Genomic DNA, 15,074 nt, shown 5'->3' with positions numbered 1-15,074 from the left:
CGTACAGAGCGGCTTCGGTTCGCCGACTGCCACGGAATCGCCCCTTTACCACCCCCAAAGCCTTACCCCCACTACGCCGACTCACCCCGTGTCCCTTTCTACCTCCTTTCCTTTCCTTTCCTTTCCTTTCCTTTCCTTTTCCTTTCCCCACTTTCATCCCTCCTCACCTTGTATACCTGCAAGCTTCTTCTCTCTTACGAAAACTTTTTTAAGTTCTCATTAACTTACATTTATTTTGATCTACAGTTTGTTGTTGTTGTTTTCCGTTTCTTTTTTTTTCGAAAAATTGTTTACGTTAGATATTTTATTATAAAAACAAAAAAAAACAAGAGTTGTATATTGTTTCTTATAATTAGTTTGTTATCGGATAATGAACATTCGTTTAAGGATTGAAAATATTCCATCAGTTTTCATCTCAAACGATGAAATATTTTTCTGTGTAATAAAAAATATATATATATATATATCAATTTGAAAATTAAATAACTTAATGTAGAAATATGAATTATTTAAAATTGACAATGAGAGAGAGAAAGTTTGTAAGAATAATCTTGTTATTCATTAAATAAGTAATTTATATAATTGTATAAAGTATTACCAATTAATATTACCGATGATTCATTTTACCAAACTTTTTAAATGAAAATAAATCTTATATAAATATGAAAATAATAATGAGAATAATAAATATATGAAATAAAGAAGGATACGAATACGTAGAACCTGTCAGTCTAGAAATTCAGATTAAGGCAGAAACGATCCTATAATGAACCCTATACCAACTAAAGTTACGAGAAGTTCGAATATGTTATACATGCAAATCTCTAAATCAGTATTCGCATTCGATCAACGTCAGGCTCGTTCACGCTTTTGCTAAACGACCGAATAAAACGAGCCTCGATACTTCTTCTTTTTCATTCAAAGATACTCTTCTCTCGTTTGGCTTCATGCCGAGTTTTATCTACAGAGAAAGGTGATAAGTGTGTCGACGAGTAAGTAGAATGAATAATTATTACCAAAAGTACGAAAACTTTGAGAAATTTGATTATAAAAAGAAACTCGCTAAAGTTTGTTCAATGATCTATCATTTTCTTTTTATCTTTTTTCTTTTTTCTTTTTCTTGATCCTTCTTTTCACGCGAATTCGAATCAATTGAAGGAAAAAACATGTAAATTAAAAAAAAGAAATAAGGGAATGCAATTCTCTAAATTGTACTAATAAAAATAATTAAGGGAAAAAAATTAATAAAAATTGATTAATGAATTTATTCGTAACGAGATATTGTTTGAAGTTCAATTTTTTTTTAAGTACCATAATTGTGGTGAAATATTAATGAAAATTTTTAACTTAGGTACCAGTTAAAATCCTATTAATATTCTCTATAATTAATGTTCGAATGTAAATATTAATTTTCGTTTATATTTATATGATAATTTGACAAATCATTTAAATTTTGATACAGATATTCAATTAAATTCAAATTGTTTAGATAAAATATTGGTCAACTGCACATTATCTATTAATTTAAATGCAGAAACCTTATATGTAAATAGAAATTAAATGAAATTCATGTTTTTAATAAAATGCTGGTCAAGTGCACGTTGTTTATTAATTTAAATGGAGCAATCTTGTATATACATAGACATTAAATGAAATAAAAAATTTTCAACAAAATGCTGATCAATTAAATTGTTGATTAATTTCAATCTAAATAACTGTATATAAACGGACATTAAATGAAATTAAAGTTTTGAATAAAATGATTGGCAATTACGTTGTTAATATTTTTTTCTTTCTTCCTCTTTATCTTTCATGTTTGATCGATTCGCATTTGATACTCGAATAACCACTATAACAAATAATGTAAGCTATTTTCGAGTTACCGCGTTGTATTTCATCGCGTCAGCCGCATTTCTACTCTGAAGTATTTCTATTCGAATTTGCGATTCTAGAAAGCAGTAGTAACTCGAAATAGATTAACGAACCAACTTTGAGATATCTATAAATATTCCAATGGTATTGGAATACACGTTGATGATGGTTATCGGAATCATTTAACATAAAAATCTTATATCACTCGAACAAACTTTTATAATTTTAATAATAATTAAGAATATATATAAATATTCATTAGTAAGATAACGAACAGATAACGGATCTATGATCGTGAGGGTTAACAGTTTGCAAAGTAATTACATTCGAAATAATCATTTTCATCATTCCTAGTGCCGAGCATACCATTCGTGCTGTTTCAAATATAATCTAAACAATTTTATTTTTATTTTTTCTTCGAACGGCAGCGTGTTAATCGTATCGTCGAAGAAACAGCAAGAAACAAAAGGGAAAAAAAAAAAAAACAAGAATTTTACTTTGAACATCTATATTTTATTCCATGCGTGATTTGTGAATAGTCTATGTGTCTGTGTATGTACGTGTATATATATATATATATACACATAGGAGAAGTTACGTAATTCGCGGATGAGAAAATGACCGAGCCCAACTCGGACTGGGGAATTACATAGAACGAAACAGTACCGGAACAAGTTCTAACGAGTCAGTCCAGATTACGTTCGTCCCTGTAAACTCATGGCCAAATTTCACGACGTTCGTTCGAAAAGTTTCTCACGATTTAATGACACACAACGTTCGGTAAGCTTCTGTTCGGATATTTGTCCTCTCGTAACTGGTATCGATGTTGTATCCATCTATACCCCCTTTTTTTACCTTTACTTTTTCTACCGATAGTTCTTCGTTTCGTTCAAACAAAATCGATATTGAAAGAGAGTAAATACAAACAAATATGTCTATATATATATATATATATATGTATATATTGTATTTATTTATATGCAGGGTCTTTCGCCTAACTCGACTATCTAAAATATCTCGTTTATTTCGCGTACAATAGAGAAAAAATATGTCCAGAGAAAATAAATATTTTTGTTCGAAGACCCCGATATAGACGCGATACGCCGAATTTTATTTTCAAGATCATCTTTTTCGAGATATCAAGGTCTTCGTATTTTTTCTAAATGAGCTTTTAACTAGCTTATACAAAAATTAATCCAACGATGTGTATTAACGTTGAACTTTAAGTGAACTTTATCGAGAAAATTATGAAACTCATTAAGTATTTCTTGCATGATTATTACTTCATCTTAATTACAGTTATTTCTCATTCGATCGAGTTTATCTCTATTATTATTATAATATCTCATGAGAATAACATAATGTTTTCCCTTCTTTATTTCTATCCATTTCTTCTCTCTTTCTTTTTTTTTCTTTTTTTTTTTTTACTTCTTAATCCAAAGAAAATTCAACTTGATTTCGGCCCGAGGGAAAATACCTCCTCTCTCGAATTACAAACGATTCTAGATTAAACACACACACACACATTTGAAACCATTAATCACGGCAGAACAATCTTCATCGATATTCCTATAATTAAGATTTTTTGTAAACACATTTTCCATCCGACGATATAATGAATAAAGGATACATTATACGCGTTTAAATAATTCCTCAAATATGAAAGATGAGGAGACGCTCAAAAAAAAAATAGAAAAAATTAAAGATAAAAAGAGAGGAAAATAAAAAAAAAGAGAGATTCGAATATTTGAAGAAGATTCGCGAAAACAAGCGAGACGTCTGATAGACAAATTTACTTTTTATCGAAGGAAATCACGTTGAGACGCATATTTTAGACGAGAAAGAGAAAAGTAGACAAGAAAATAGTGAAAGAAAGAGACAGAAAGAAGATTTCGAGAGAAAAGTAAGAAATAGCTGTATATCCATGTTTTATTCTATCTTATTTTCACCATCGATTTTAATCCGTCACTGTAACCACAATCATCCTGTCTATCTTTTTATTTTTCTTTCTCTTTCTCTCTCACTTTATTTATAATTTATGTTTTAGGCGACGAAATGAAACTAACCACTATACATACAGAAACTTCTGTTACTCTTTTATATACCCACATTTTGTTTGTCGTTGTCAGAAAATGAATAAGACAAAACGTAAATAGAAAAATAAAATGAGAAAGAAAAGAAAACAAAAGAATATAATAATAATAATAATAATAATAATAATAATAATAATAATAAAATAAAATAAAATGAAAAAGGTAACTATCGTTGAACGTTAGCGTTTCGTCATTTTTCAGCACTTAACATCCCGAAGAATATATTTTATCGTTCTCTAAAGGAAAATAATTCTTTGAAGATTCAAGAGAGAGTACTATCTTCTTCTTCTTTCTTCTTCTTCTATCACGTTCATAGATCTAAGAGGAAGAAGAAGATCACTATCGAATTTTATAGGTAATATTTTGGAGTTAAAATATTGTACGAGTATTTTCCTTGCCCCCTCGACTTTCATATTTCATTCTTTAACGACTCTATATTGCAATGTAACTTTAAGATCACACACTTAAGTATATACTTATATTTATTTATATCTATTTTCTTTAATCACTCTAATATAATAATTCAGTAAATCGATTTTTTAGATTACTAGATTAACCATTTATTTTACTAATTACCGAATAAATAAATACAAACGATTGTGTTATCTATGTGTCATAAAAAAAAAAAAGAAACATCTCTCGATAATTCCTTCCTTTTTATATTAATTAAATTTCGATTTAATTGCAAGATGAATAGAAAATCTCAGATAAATGATAACGCGATTTTATTGATATATGTATAAGAGTATACAAACTTACAAAATGAAAAAGAAAACCTATACATCATTTTCCTTTCGTATTTTTTTCCCATTTTTTAAGAACACTTTCACGCGAGAAGAAAGTGATAAGACGAGTGATACCAGTTCTGAAAAGTCCAGAAGCAAAAAAGCTTTTTACATCATCCATTTCTCAGAGCGAACGAGTTTCTACGAAACGATCGTGAGAATTTTTATTTCATCCTTTATCGTTTAATTCCATCGCAAACTCGTCTCGCGTTGAAACGTCCTAGAGCACGGCTACAATTCAGCGCGTATAAATTTAAATAAATAAGATGAAAATCTAAAAAACAAATGGACAAAAATCAGAAATAGAAAAACACTCGAAAGTGCAACGTGACTTTATCGATAGAAAAATACAGACAAAAAGTCTTGATACTCGCACACTATTTCTTTTTCTCTATCTATTTCTCTCTCTCTCTCTCCCACCCACACCCACACCCACGCATACATACATATCATATACATTTAAACACATATATGCTTACACAAGTATAAGCATACGATACACGTACTTATATGCATATGCATACACATACGTATACTAATACTTATACAGATACTCATGCATATACGAAGACGTAACCATACGCATAGACGTAAGTATACACACACATATGTATATATAGTCTTTCAATCTCTCAGCGAACTTTGAACGGTTATTCGCTATCCCTCGGGACAATCCTGTGCAATCCTGAAACTTCAATATTTGATATACGTGGTCAGTTTACACCCGAGGTCTTCGAACTAGTTTCATCGTCGGCTTGATGACGTGCAAATTGGGTTACATACCCTCGGGAATCGTATAATTGAATTTGACGAGGCATGCTTATTATCGAGTACAACCATTGGATACCTACTACTGATAGACGTTAATTTATCACTGATAAATTATCACATAATTTCAATTATAATCGATAAATGTTTCCTTTCGCGTAACTTTTTTAACAATCCCCTCCCCTTCTACCCCCGTATCAACCGAACAGTAAAGAAAAAATAATTAAATACAAAAAATTTTGGCTAATATTTAACTTGCATTTTTTGAATTTTTATTTTGTTCTTTTTCTGTTTAGTACGAAAACAAAATAAAATCATTTGCAAAGTTGGAAATGTTATTTGCACAGTTATGATACTTTCAACCTGGATGCTACACGTTAGATATTTGAATAAGAAGAATCAGATAGTATGGTAGAGAATGAAAAGACAGAACTTATATATAATGTAAATATTTCTCTTCGGCAATACGAAGTGAATTGATTCAAACAGAAAATTAACTTTCCATTTCAATGGGCAAATACAGAAGTGTTCGAGTTCTACAATTGAATGTTCTAAAGTAAAGTATCGATATGTCTATATATTTATTTATTTAATAATAATAAAAATCTATTTTAAAATAATAAGAGAGTATCATAATAAATATATATTTTCTCTATTACAATTATATTTAAATAGATTTTATAATATATCATATACAAATTTTAATCCGCATGATTAAGTACAAAATTGTACCCCCCTTGTAATAAATAAAAATAATAAAAATTTGTAAAAAAAAATAACGCGACACTGAAATATTATATTATTAAGGTACCTTTTATAAAATAATAATATTTCCAAGGAAAAAGTATATTGGTAATAATTATACACCCGATTGAAAAATTATCTACGATTATCACGGCCAACTGTGAACAAAAACAAAAAATAAAATAAAACACATTAACGAGATTATTAATATATTTATTATCGATATACGCGTACATGAGCGTATAATTGCGACATATGACAATATGGAGAATAATCGAGAGATCCTGTAATGTATATTTAATAAAATGATTTTAAACAAACGAAAATATCGTTGTAAATGAGAAAATGTTGCGAAGAAGAGTGGTGAATGCATTTGATTTGTGGCCTCAGTGGGTGGCAAGTGTAACCGGTTAGTTAAAATCAATTGAATTCATTGAAAATGTGTTGGCAAGTCTGTCGTTAGCACATTAACAACTTCGATACCGAGAAATGTCAAATCCCATCGCAGTGACCATACTGGCCATGAGCTTAGGTCTGGTAGCTGGCTGGACATCCCCGTACTTGGCCAAATTCACGAGGAAGGAATCGAGCATTTCAATAACTGAGACCGAGGCATCTTGGGTGGCTTCATTGTTACCATTGGGACGACTACTCGGTGCAATTTGTGGTTCACTAGCTGCGGAATACCTTGGTAGTAAAATATCTCTAGTACTTGCAGGATTCCCATTGATAATCAGTTGGATTTGCGTAATATGTGCGACATCGGCCCCATGGCTTTACCTTTTCAGAATTTTTGCCGGTACAAATTTTTCTATATATTTCCTAACGGATATTTTTATTTAGAATAATATTTGTCTATTAATATTTTGTGAAATAAATGTTAACAGTATTTACAAATAGATATAGTATTTAAAAATTGATATAGAGATATTACATATTAATATTTTATTATTCTTTAATTAATCAGTGTAATATATTGGACCTAATTTATTATTAATATTGAAAAAATACTGATTAAAAAAATATATTTAAAAATGAAGTACCCATAATTAAGAACTCTTGAAAACAACCTGACAATTCTCTATATATCTTTTTTCATTAATAACAGGTACGTCCTTGGGTATGTTCCTTAGTTGTTTCCCAATGTTCATTGGTGAAATATCAGCAGCACATATACGTGGTGCCTTAGTCGGTCTAGTGATTAATGGTCTACCCATTGGCACTCTGATTGGAAACATAATGGGTCCCCAGATGTCGAGCAAGTGGTTTGGTGTCATTAGCCTCCTGGTGACTTCGGTTTACGTTCTAACGTTCCCATGTCTACCCAAATCACCATACTACTTGATACGACGTAATTCCATGGAGAATGCGGCAAAGTCTATTCGTTTTTATCATAGAAAATCAGACATAATAGATGAAATGAACGAGATCGAGATGTTTATCAAGGATTCGGAAGTCGTAACATTTCGAGGAAGACTCAAATTAATGGCCGAACCAAAAAATCGACGCGCATTTCTTATCATCGTGATACTCTTCTTTTTTATGCAATTCAGCGGACTCAATTCTATGATTTTTTATATGGAAATTATCGTTCGTAACGCCAAAGTCACGTTTATATCACCGTCAACCGTAGTGATAATCGTTAGCATAAGCGGTACCTTTCCTTAATTATGTCTTCTTTTTTATCTTATTATTTCAATCGATTAGAAAGACAAATAAGAGAGAAAAGAAAAGAAAAAAAAAAAGAAATATGTTCATATTTAAATATTTCATTGTAGGTATAATTTATGGCTGGATAAGTATTTACGCTATCGATCGTTATGGAAGAAAATTTCTTTTAACCGTTTCGAGTGTCAGCGTCGCTATCAGTATGATTATGTTAGGAATACATTTCTATTTATTAAAATCTGGTTACGATTCTGAAATCATTCAACCGTTGCCAATACTATCTTTATTAATATTCTCGATGTTTTGCATTGGTTTAATTCCTGTACCGAGTCTACTACTTGGCGAACTTTTTCCAATAACTCTAAAAACCATAGCAGGTTTTATCGGCAGTTTTGTATCAGCATGTTTTGCTTTCATCTCTAGTAAAACATTTCAACCATTGGTGGATCTAGTGACGGAGCAATACGTCTTCTGGATGTACGCGAGTATAATGGTCTTTTCTATTTTCTATTCTATCTTCTACGTACCCGAGACAAAGGGAAAGACATTGAAAGTATATCGCATACTGAAACTGAATTTTATCTCTAAGTTTTTATTGCCACCTCTCATACCGTCTTTAAATTACGATCTTTTGCAAACAGGAAATTCAAGTATTGCTTGAGATAAGAAACTGTCACGTTGATAGAAGAAATCAAACAACCGCACACGCACATTCAGAGGAAAGAGTACAAATTAAATAAAATATTTTACCGATATATCCAATTTCGACATCTTTTTCTTTTTCTTTTCTTTTTCCTACCTTTTGTATTCTCGAATAATGTAAATACTTTATTTTTCTTTTTTTGTATTCTGTTATAACGTGTATAGAGTAAACTGATATGTATATCTTTATTCTGTATAAAATATGTAAAATAAATATATGCAATGATATAATATATGCATTTAAAAAAAAACAATTGTCCACTTTCGACAATAATAAATATATTATCATATAATATCTAAATGATTATACATTTCTATATATATATATATATATATATAAATACTAATTTTCATTTGTTGAGGTTCGAAAATTTCCAATTTACTCCTGAAAAAAATTTGTTTTCCTTCAATATCAATAAGTATCTTATCACGAATGATTGAACCACTTGTGCAAACTCATTAAAGTAAAATTATATTAAACTATACATTAATGTTACCAACAATTTTCATCAGACGAAAGAGAAGATCACGCTAATGAATGACTATTGTCTTTTTAAAAGTAAACATTTATATCTAACAAAGATGATGAAACGTGGATAACAATTTCTGATAAGAGGCTTTTATAATTTTATGACATATAGTAATTTTGAACATTACGCATATATAAATAAATAAAATATTTGTTTCAATCAATACATATCCAATTAGATTTTCTTTAGAACATTTTTAATAAAGTTTAGGTAATTATGTCAGAACTGTTGATAAAACATATTAGCAAATATCGAAAACAAGTTTTTTCCATTTAACTACCCGTAATTTTCCAAAATAATTAATTGTCCAAAGCCAAACCACGTCAAATGTTTTTCACACTCGAATACATAATTAAGCAAGTAAGTGGTATATATCAAAAATAATAATAAATTCTATAATAGTTCATTCGTTTTACGTAATGAATAATTTTAAAATACATAAAATTTATCAGAATGTTTTTTATCAGTATAAATTATACTTATCATTAATTAAAAAAAAAAGTATTATTTAATTGCTATATGAAGTTTTTTATATTATTTTTATTTTTAATACAATATAATCTCTTGCCAATAGCATTAAGACGAATACAATAAGCTATATATATATTAGTATAATTATTTAAAATTAATTGTAATAATAGAAATATTCTACTTGGATAAAGTTTAAGTCTAAGGCTATTAGATTTGAGTCAAAATATCAGTATATACAAGTACATCAAATAAAAAATATTACAAAATTTCTTCAATACATGTGGCAAATAGTTCTGTTTAATTTCAAAAAAATAAAAAAATATGTTTTCAATAAAATGATAAATAGATCATCACAATTAACTCAAATTTTTGATAATTGGATGATAGACCTTAAAGAAGTGTTTTTCCGAAAAAAAAAAATTAATGATGCATCTTTGATACGGAAAAATATAAGTGCTTTTTGAAAGATTAAATGAAACTCTTATAAATACGTTACGCAACATACTTACGTTCACATATATATATGTATTTCCGAGTATAAAGAAATTATATATTTAGAAATAATCGTATCGTTATACGTTATCGATAATATAACACGTAATTCCGATAATTATTAATCTTATTTAATAAATCACGAATTTAAACACTAATAGATTATCTTACAATGAGTGCGTAAGATTTAACGTTAAACGTATTATTATGTAGTCTTGAACAAAAAATGATACATATATACAATATATTTTTAACGCATTCATCTAAATTAACAATTATTATCGTATCAAAACTAACAAATCATAAAATATTATTAGATATTCGATTGTGAACAGTTAATACTAAACAAATTTATCATTCAAGATGTAATTTATCACATTAAAGTGGGGGAAAATATTAACACGAATAACTCAGGTTTTCAATCGAAAGAATTCAACGCTCTACACTATTTAAACGACAGTTGTACGGGAAAGAGCTCTGACACTTAAGAACACGATTATAAACATGGGCACAAAGGAAAATGTGGAAAATAATGTTACATGGCCTCAATGGATTGCTGGCATTGGTGGTAAATTAAATTAAATTACATTAATTTAAATTAAAAAACAATACTATTATTTTCTTACAAATTTTTGTGCTTATACATTTTCTCTTTTTATTTCTCTTTTTTTTTCTTCCTTTCCCTTAGCAATTTTAATTCAAATAATTAATTATCTGGAATTAGGTGAAACGTTTTAATCAGTTCATCAATCTCTTATAATTTATTTGTTTCTTCATTTATTTTTGTTCCAGTTGGTCTTCAATTAATGCAAATAGGATTAGTGGCAGGATGGTCATCCCCCTACGTAGCACAATTATTATCAAATGAATCGATCATATTGATAACAACGCAAGAAGCATCTATGATCGTTTCGTTTTTGAACGTTGGACGAATAATTGGTGGAATTCTTGGTGCAGTTTTTGTTACATACCTAGGCAGTAGAAAAACAATATTATTTTGTAGTGTACCCATATCATTGTGTTGGATTTTTATAATAGTAGCTGATAACGTCATTTGGTTATATTTGGCAAGATTTTTCGGTGGATTCTATTTGGGAATGTGTTATACTTGTTTCTCCCTGTATTTAGGTGAAATTGCCGATTCGAATATACGAGGTGCATTGGTATTAGTTGGTATGACCGGTATGTCATGTGGTTTTTTGTTAATCTCTACTATGGGTACTTATTTATCATTGATATTATCGTCCGCCATTAATCTAATTTTTAGTACTATTCTAATGCTATTATTTATTTGGTTACCGGACACTCCTCATCATTTGATGCAAAAAAAGTACTTTGACAAAGTTAAAAACTCGATTCTATGGTATCACCGTAATTGTAACGCCGACGTAGAATATTCTAATTTGAAACAATTTATCGAATCTTCCTACAGCGAGTCTACATGGCAAACCCTTCAAAAGTTTAAGATACCACAAATGAGGAAAGCTTTGATAATAACCAACGTTTTATTTTTCTACACTCAATCCTGCGGTATCAATTCCTTAGTGTTTTATATGGAAATTATATTGAAAAGTGCTAAAGTGACTGTGATCAAGCCATCATTAATCGTTATAATAATTGCGATATTTGGTATATTCGGTTGTTTGTTATCGATAAGACTGATCGATTATTATGGAAGAAAATTTCTATTGTATGTCTCAAGTTTGATAATTGCGATATCATTGACAGCATTGGGAGTACATTTTGAACTTTTGGAATCAAATATTGATCCAAGTAAAATCCAATGGATACCAATAGCTGCCTTTAGTTTGTTTCAAATCGCTGTATTCGCTGGATTATTACCTGTACCTAGTGCTATAGTAGGCGAAATTTTTCCACCTGATATAAAATGCGTAGCCGCGAGTATTTGCAGTATCAATGCAGCCATATTTGCATTTATATCATCCTCGACTTATCAAGTCTTCGTAGATTTGATCACCGAAAAGTTTACTTATTGGATGTACGCGATAATAGTAATTACTGTGATACCAATTACGATGATCTTTTTGCCGGAAACTAAAGGGAAAACGTTGCAAGAAATTCAAGATGAATTGATGAGTAAAAGATTGAAAGGAGAAAAGAAAATCAATGTAAAAAATGAATTAACCATCATTTAAAAACAATTAATAACAATCTATGCGACGTATGTGTCTATAATACTCTCAATGTGTGCTGAGATTGATTTACATATATTAATTATTATTTATTGAACGATTCTATATATTTGATACTATGTATATATTTAAATGTGTATATATGTATAATAAACTAGTCATAATTATTACGAAACACACATATGATATGTAATTGTTATAGAAAATAATTAAATGTACGATAAAAAATAAGTAATAATAATAATAATAATAATAATTGTATCTTTCTCTCATTCTAAGAGAACACTTTCTTCTTATAATTTATAAACGTTGTATGTATGTATAGAACTATTTCTCTTAGCGATGACGTAAAGCTGCGTAATGTCGGGATGGAACTCGGCCAGTTTCATATTTTACAAGGTAATATTTCAACTACACGCTCGTTGACAGTATTAAATGTAACATAGCTAGAGGACCACACAGTGGCACCGTGGAAATTGGACACTACCTTATCTTGCACAGGTCATTGCCGATGACCCCTTTTATCAAGGCGAATGAACCCCATGAGAATCAATAGCCACCACTAACACCTTTCTACTTTCTTTCTTTTTCATTTCCTTGATATTATCTATTTTAATGATCGTTATTTATCCTTCAACTTGTTTCTTATCGCTTTACTCATTCACACACAAACATATATACACGTGAACATATTTTATCTTATCATTGTACAGAAATATATTCACAATAGTATAGTTTTTTGTTGTTGCATTAAATACATTTAAATCGATATCGCACAAATAATTATGTAGAAAATTAATCCCATATAATTGTACGTTTTTTTTATTTTATTTTAATTTTTGTTTTTGTTTTCTCTTGTATAAATGACGATTCTATAAATTAGAAAGGAAATTATTCATTTGTAGAATATTAACCCGATCGAATATCCATTCATTCTCCAATCGTAAAATAAAGAAGACAATTTATTGTTACCTATATATATATATATATATATGTATATATATATATATACATATAGAGATATGTGTGGTGCATATATGTATGTGTAAATGTATAATGTATATATACTATGTAATTCGAAATTGGAGAGAAAAGGTAGCTAATAAATGTCATTTCAGGCCGATGACATTATACGAAATGAAGCGAATTTTCGAGTTCACGGCATTGGGAGAGAGTTGTGTCAGACTAATAATATTCTTCTAGTTTTATCAACACGTCAAAATTTATCGAAAATACATTTAATCCGATGTGAAATTATACGTCAAGCATGCTTTTCGAAATCATGATAAACGTTTAGAGGTCAAGAGAAAATCTGGCATTATTAAGTTGTTAAAGTTCTAACCTAATGCAGTAGGACGAAATTATGGTATGTAGAATTTTCATTGTGTTCCTACTGTATCTGTCCTTTTCATACGTATGTATATATGTGCTATACATATACGTGTAAGAATATTTGTGTATCTCTCTCTTTCTCTCTCTCTCTTTCTCTCTCTCTCTTTCTCTATGTGTGTGTGTGACTATGTGCGAAGGTGGGGTCGTGTGTAAAGTTTAATTAAAACTCGTGTGCCTTTTTATGCAACATCCGGCGATGTAATAAGTAGAAAGCAACGTTGCTTCTGCTTCTTCGTTGGGCGTTTAATTAAATTAATGAATCCGTTCCCATCGCATATTTTTCTCTGGATGATGCCAAAAGTCCAAAGAACATGTGTCGGTACGTGGACAAAATTCAAAGACCGTGTTTTAACTCGTTCATCTATGAGAAATCAATCCGATATTTTTTTTCTACTCATTTTTTCAATCCACGTATCGGAAAGAGGAACAAAAAGAAGAAAGCAAAGAAAAAGATCAGAGAGAAAGATATAGAAAGAGAGAAATAATGTTATGGATCCTACTTTAGAAATAAATATTTAAATCTATGCGTTTTCGATATATTTAATAACACAAATCTCGGGAATTTAATTAATAATAAATATTTCGCGAAATAAATGATAGATAATGATTAATTAATTATTATCAAATTTTGATGAATTATATTTTATACTTGTTTAATATTTATATGTTAATATTTACAATGTATTTTATTAATCGATATAATATAGAACATTTTCTATATTTATATTACATATCGATATCATCGGATTTGCAAATATTGCTATTATAAATAATAATCGAAAATTACGATAAAAAGATCATTTATCTAATGATGATATTATATCGGTAATTTCGCTGACGATGAACGATCTAAAATGACCACCGGGTGGTAATAAAGTTAGTTAGAAAAATAAAAGTAAAGAAAATTAAAGAGAAAAATCAGAATAATACCTACGAAAATATATTCGAGGTTTACGCCAACGCAGTTAGAAAATAACAGGAAAGGAAATAAGAGAAAAACGCATAAAACAGCACAGGAATAATATGTACTTAAAGTATTAAGAAAGAATATGTATACCTACACTTTCTCTCTAAAAATAAAATAACGTATAACACAGAAAATGTTTTATCGGTACGTATTAAATACCGTAATATCCGAGTAAATAAGCAAGTCAACATCGTTAATAAGTTCAATGCGGGAAACGTGTAGAAAAATCTCGACAAAATTATTCCATCGTAATAACTGATTATTTCTCTGCGTGTTTACTGTTGCAAAATAGGTTTATTAACACGTTACTGACCGTTAGCCTATAAATAGACTATTTTTGTCGCCAACCAATAGCTTATTAATCAGTTGATTTTTACTAAAATAAAAAATTAAATTAAATTTTAATTAATTAATTAAATATATTATAATAATATATA

General features: G+C 29.2%; 2 protein-coding genes across 2 annotated transcripts in view; both read left to right on the top strand.

Annotated features, from left to right (window-relative positions):
* Positions 1–6,742: 6,742 nt before the first annotated feature.
* On the top strand, positions 6,743–8,632 carry LOC106794029 (facilitated trehalose transporter Tret1-like). The gene is made up of 3 exons (XM_014761413.1): positions 6,743–7,061; positions 7,371–7,916; positions 8,041–8,632. Exons 1-3 carry the CDS (start codon positions 6,752–6,754, stop codon positions 8,589–8,591), a joined length of 1,407 nt encoding a protein of 468 aa, XP_014616899.1. The 5' UTR covers positions 6,743–6,751; the 3' UTR covers positions 8,592–8,632.
* A 1,997-nt stretch (positions 8,633–10,629) lies between these two features.
* The window catches only part of LOC106794028 (facilitated trehalose transporter Tret1-like), a 4,890-nt gene continuing 445 nt past the window's right edge, over positions 10,630–15,074 (top strand). Inside the window, exons 1-2 of the mRNA XM_014761412.1 lie at positions 10,630–10,693; positions 10,918–12,254. Of these exons, the coding sequence (XP_014616898.1) occupies positions 10,630–10,693; positions 10,918–12,254 (1,401 nt within the window). The remainder of the gene's footprint in view (positions 10,694–10,917; positions 12,255–15,074) is intronic.

This window comes from Polistes canadensis, unplaced genomic scaffold (genome assembly GCF_001313835.1).
Source record: "Polistes canadensis isolate GaletaPanama2010 unplaced genomic scaffold, ASM131383v1 scaffold_22, whole genome shotgun sequence".
In the NCBI taxonomy this organism is placed as follows: domain Eukaryota; kingdom Metazoa; phylum Arthropoda; class Insecta; order Hymenoptera; family Vespidae; genus Polistes; species Polistes canadensis.
The sequence above is the reverse complement of the archived record's forward strand: the minus strand, read 5'-3'. Positions and strand labels throughout refer to the sequence as shown.

Bases quoted from the DNA above. Each gene is read 5' to 3' on its own strand.
- LOC106794029 (XM_014761413.1), top strand. From the start codon at position 6,752: ATGTCAAATCCCATCGCAGTGACCATACTGGCCATGAGCTTAGGTCTG. The intron at 7,062-7,370 runs GTACAAATTTTT...CATTAATAACAG, and splicing joins CCTTTTCAGAATTTTTGCCG to GTACGTCCTTGGGTATGTTC. The intron at 7,917-8,040 runs GTACCTTTCCTT...ATTTCATTGTAG, and splicing joins GATAATCGTTAGCATAAGCG to GTATAATTTATGGCTGGATA.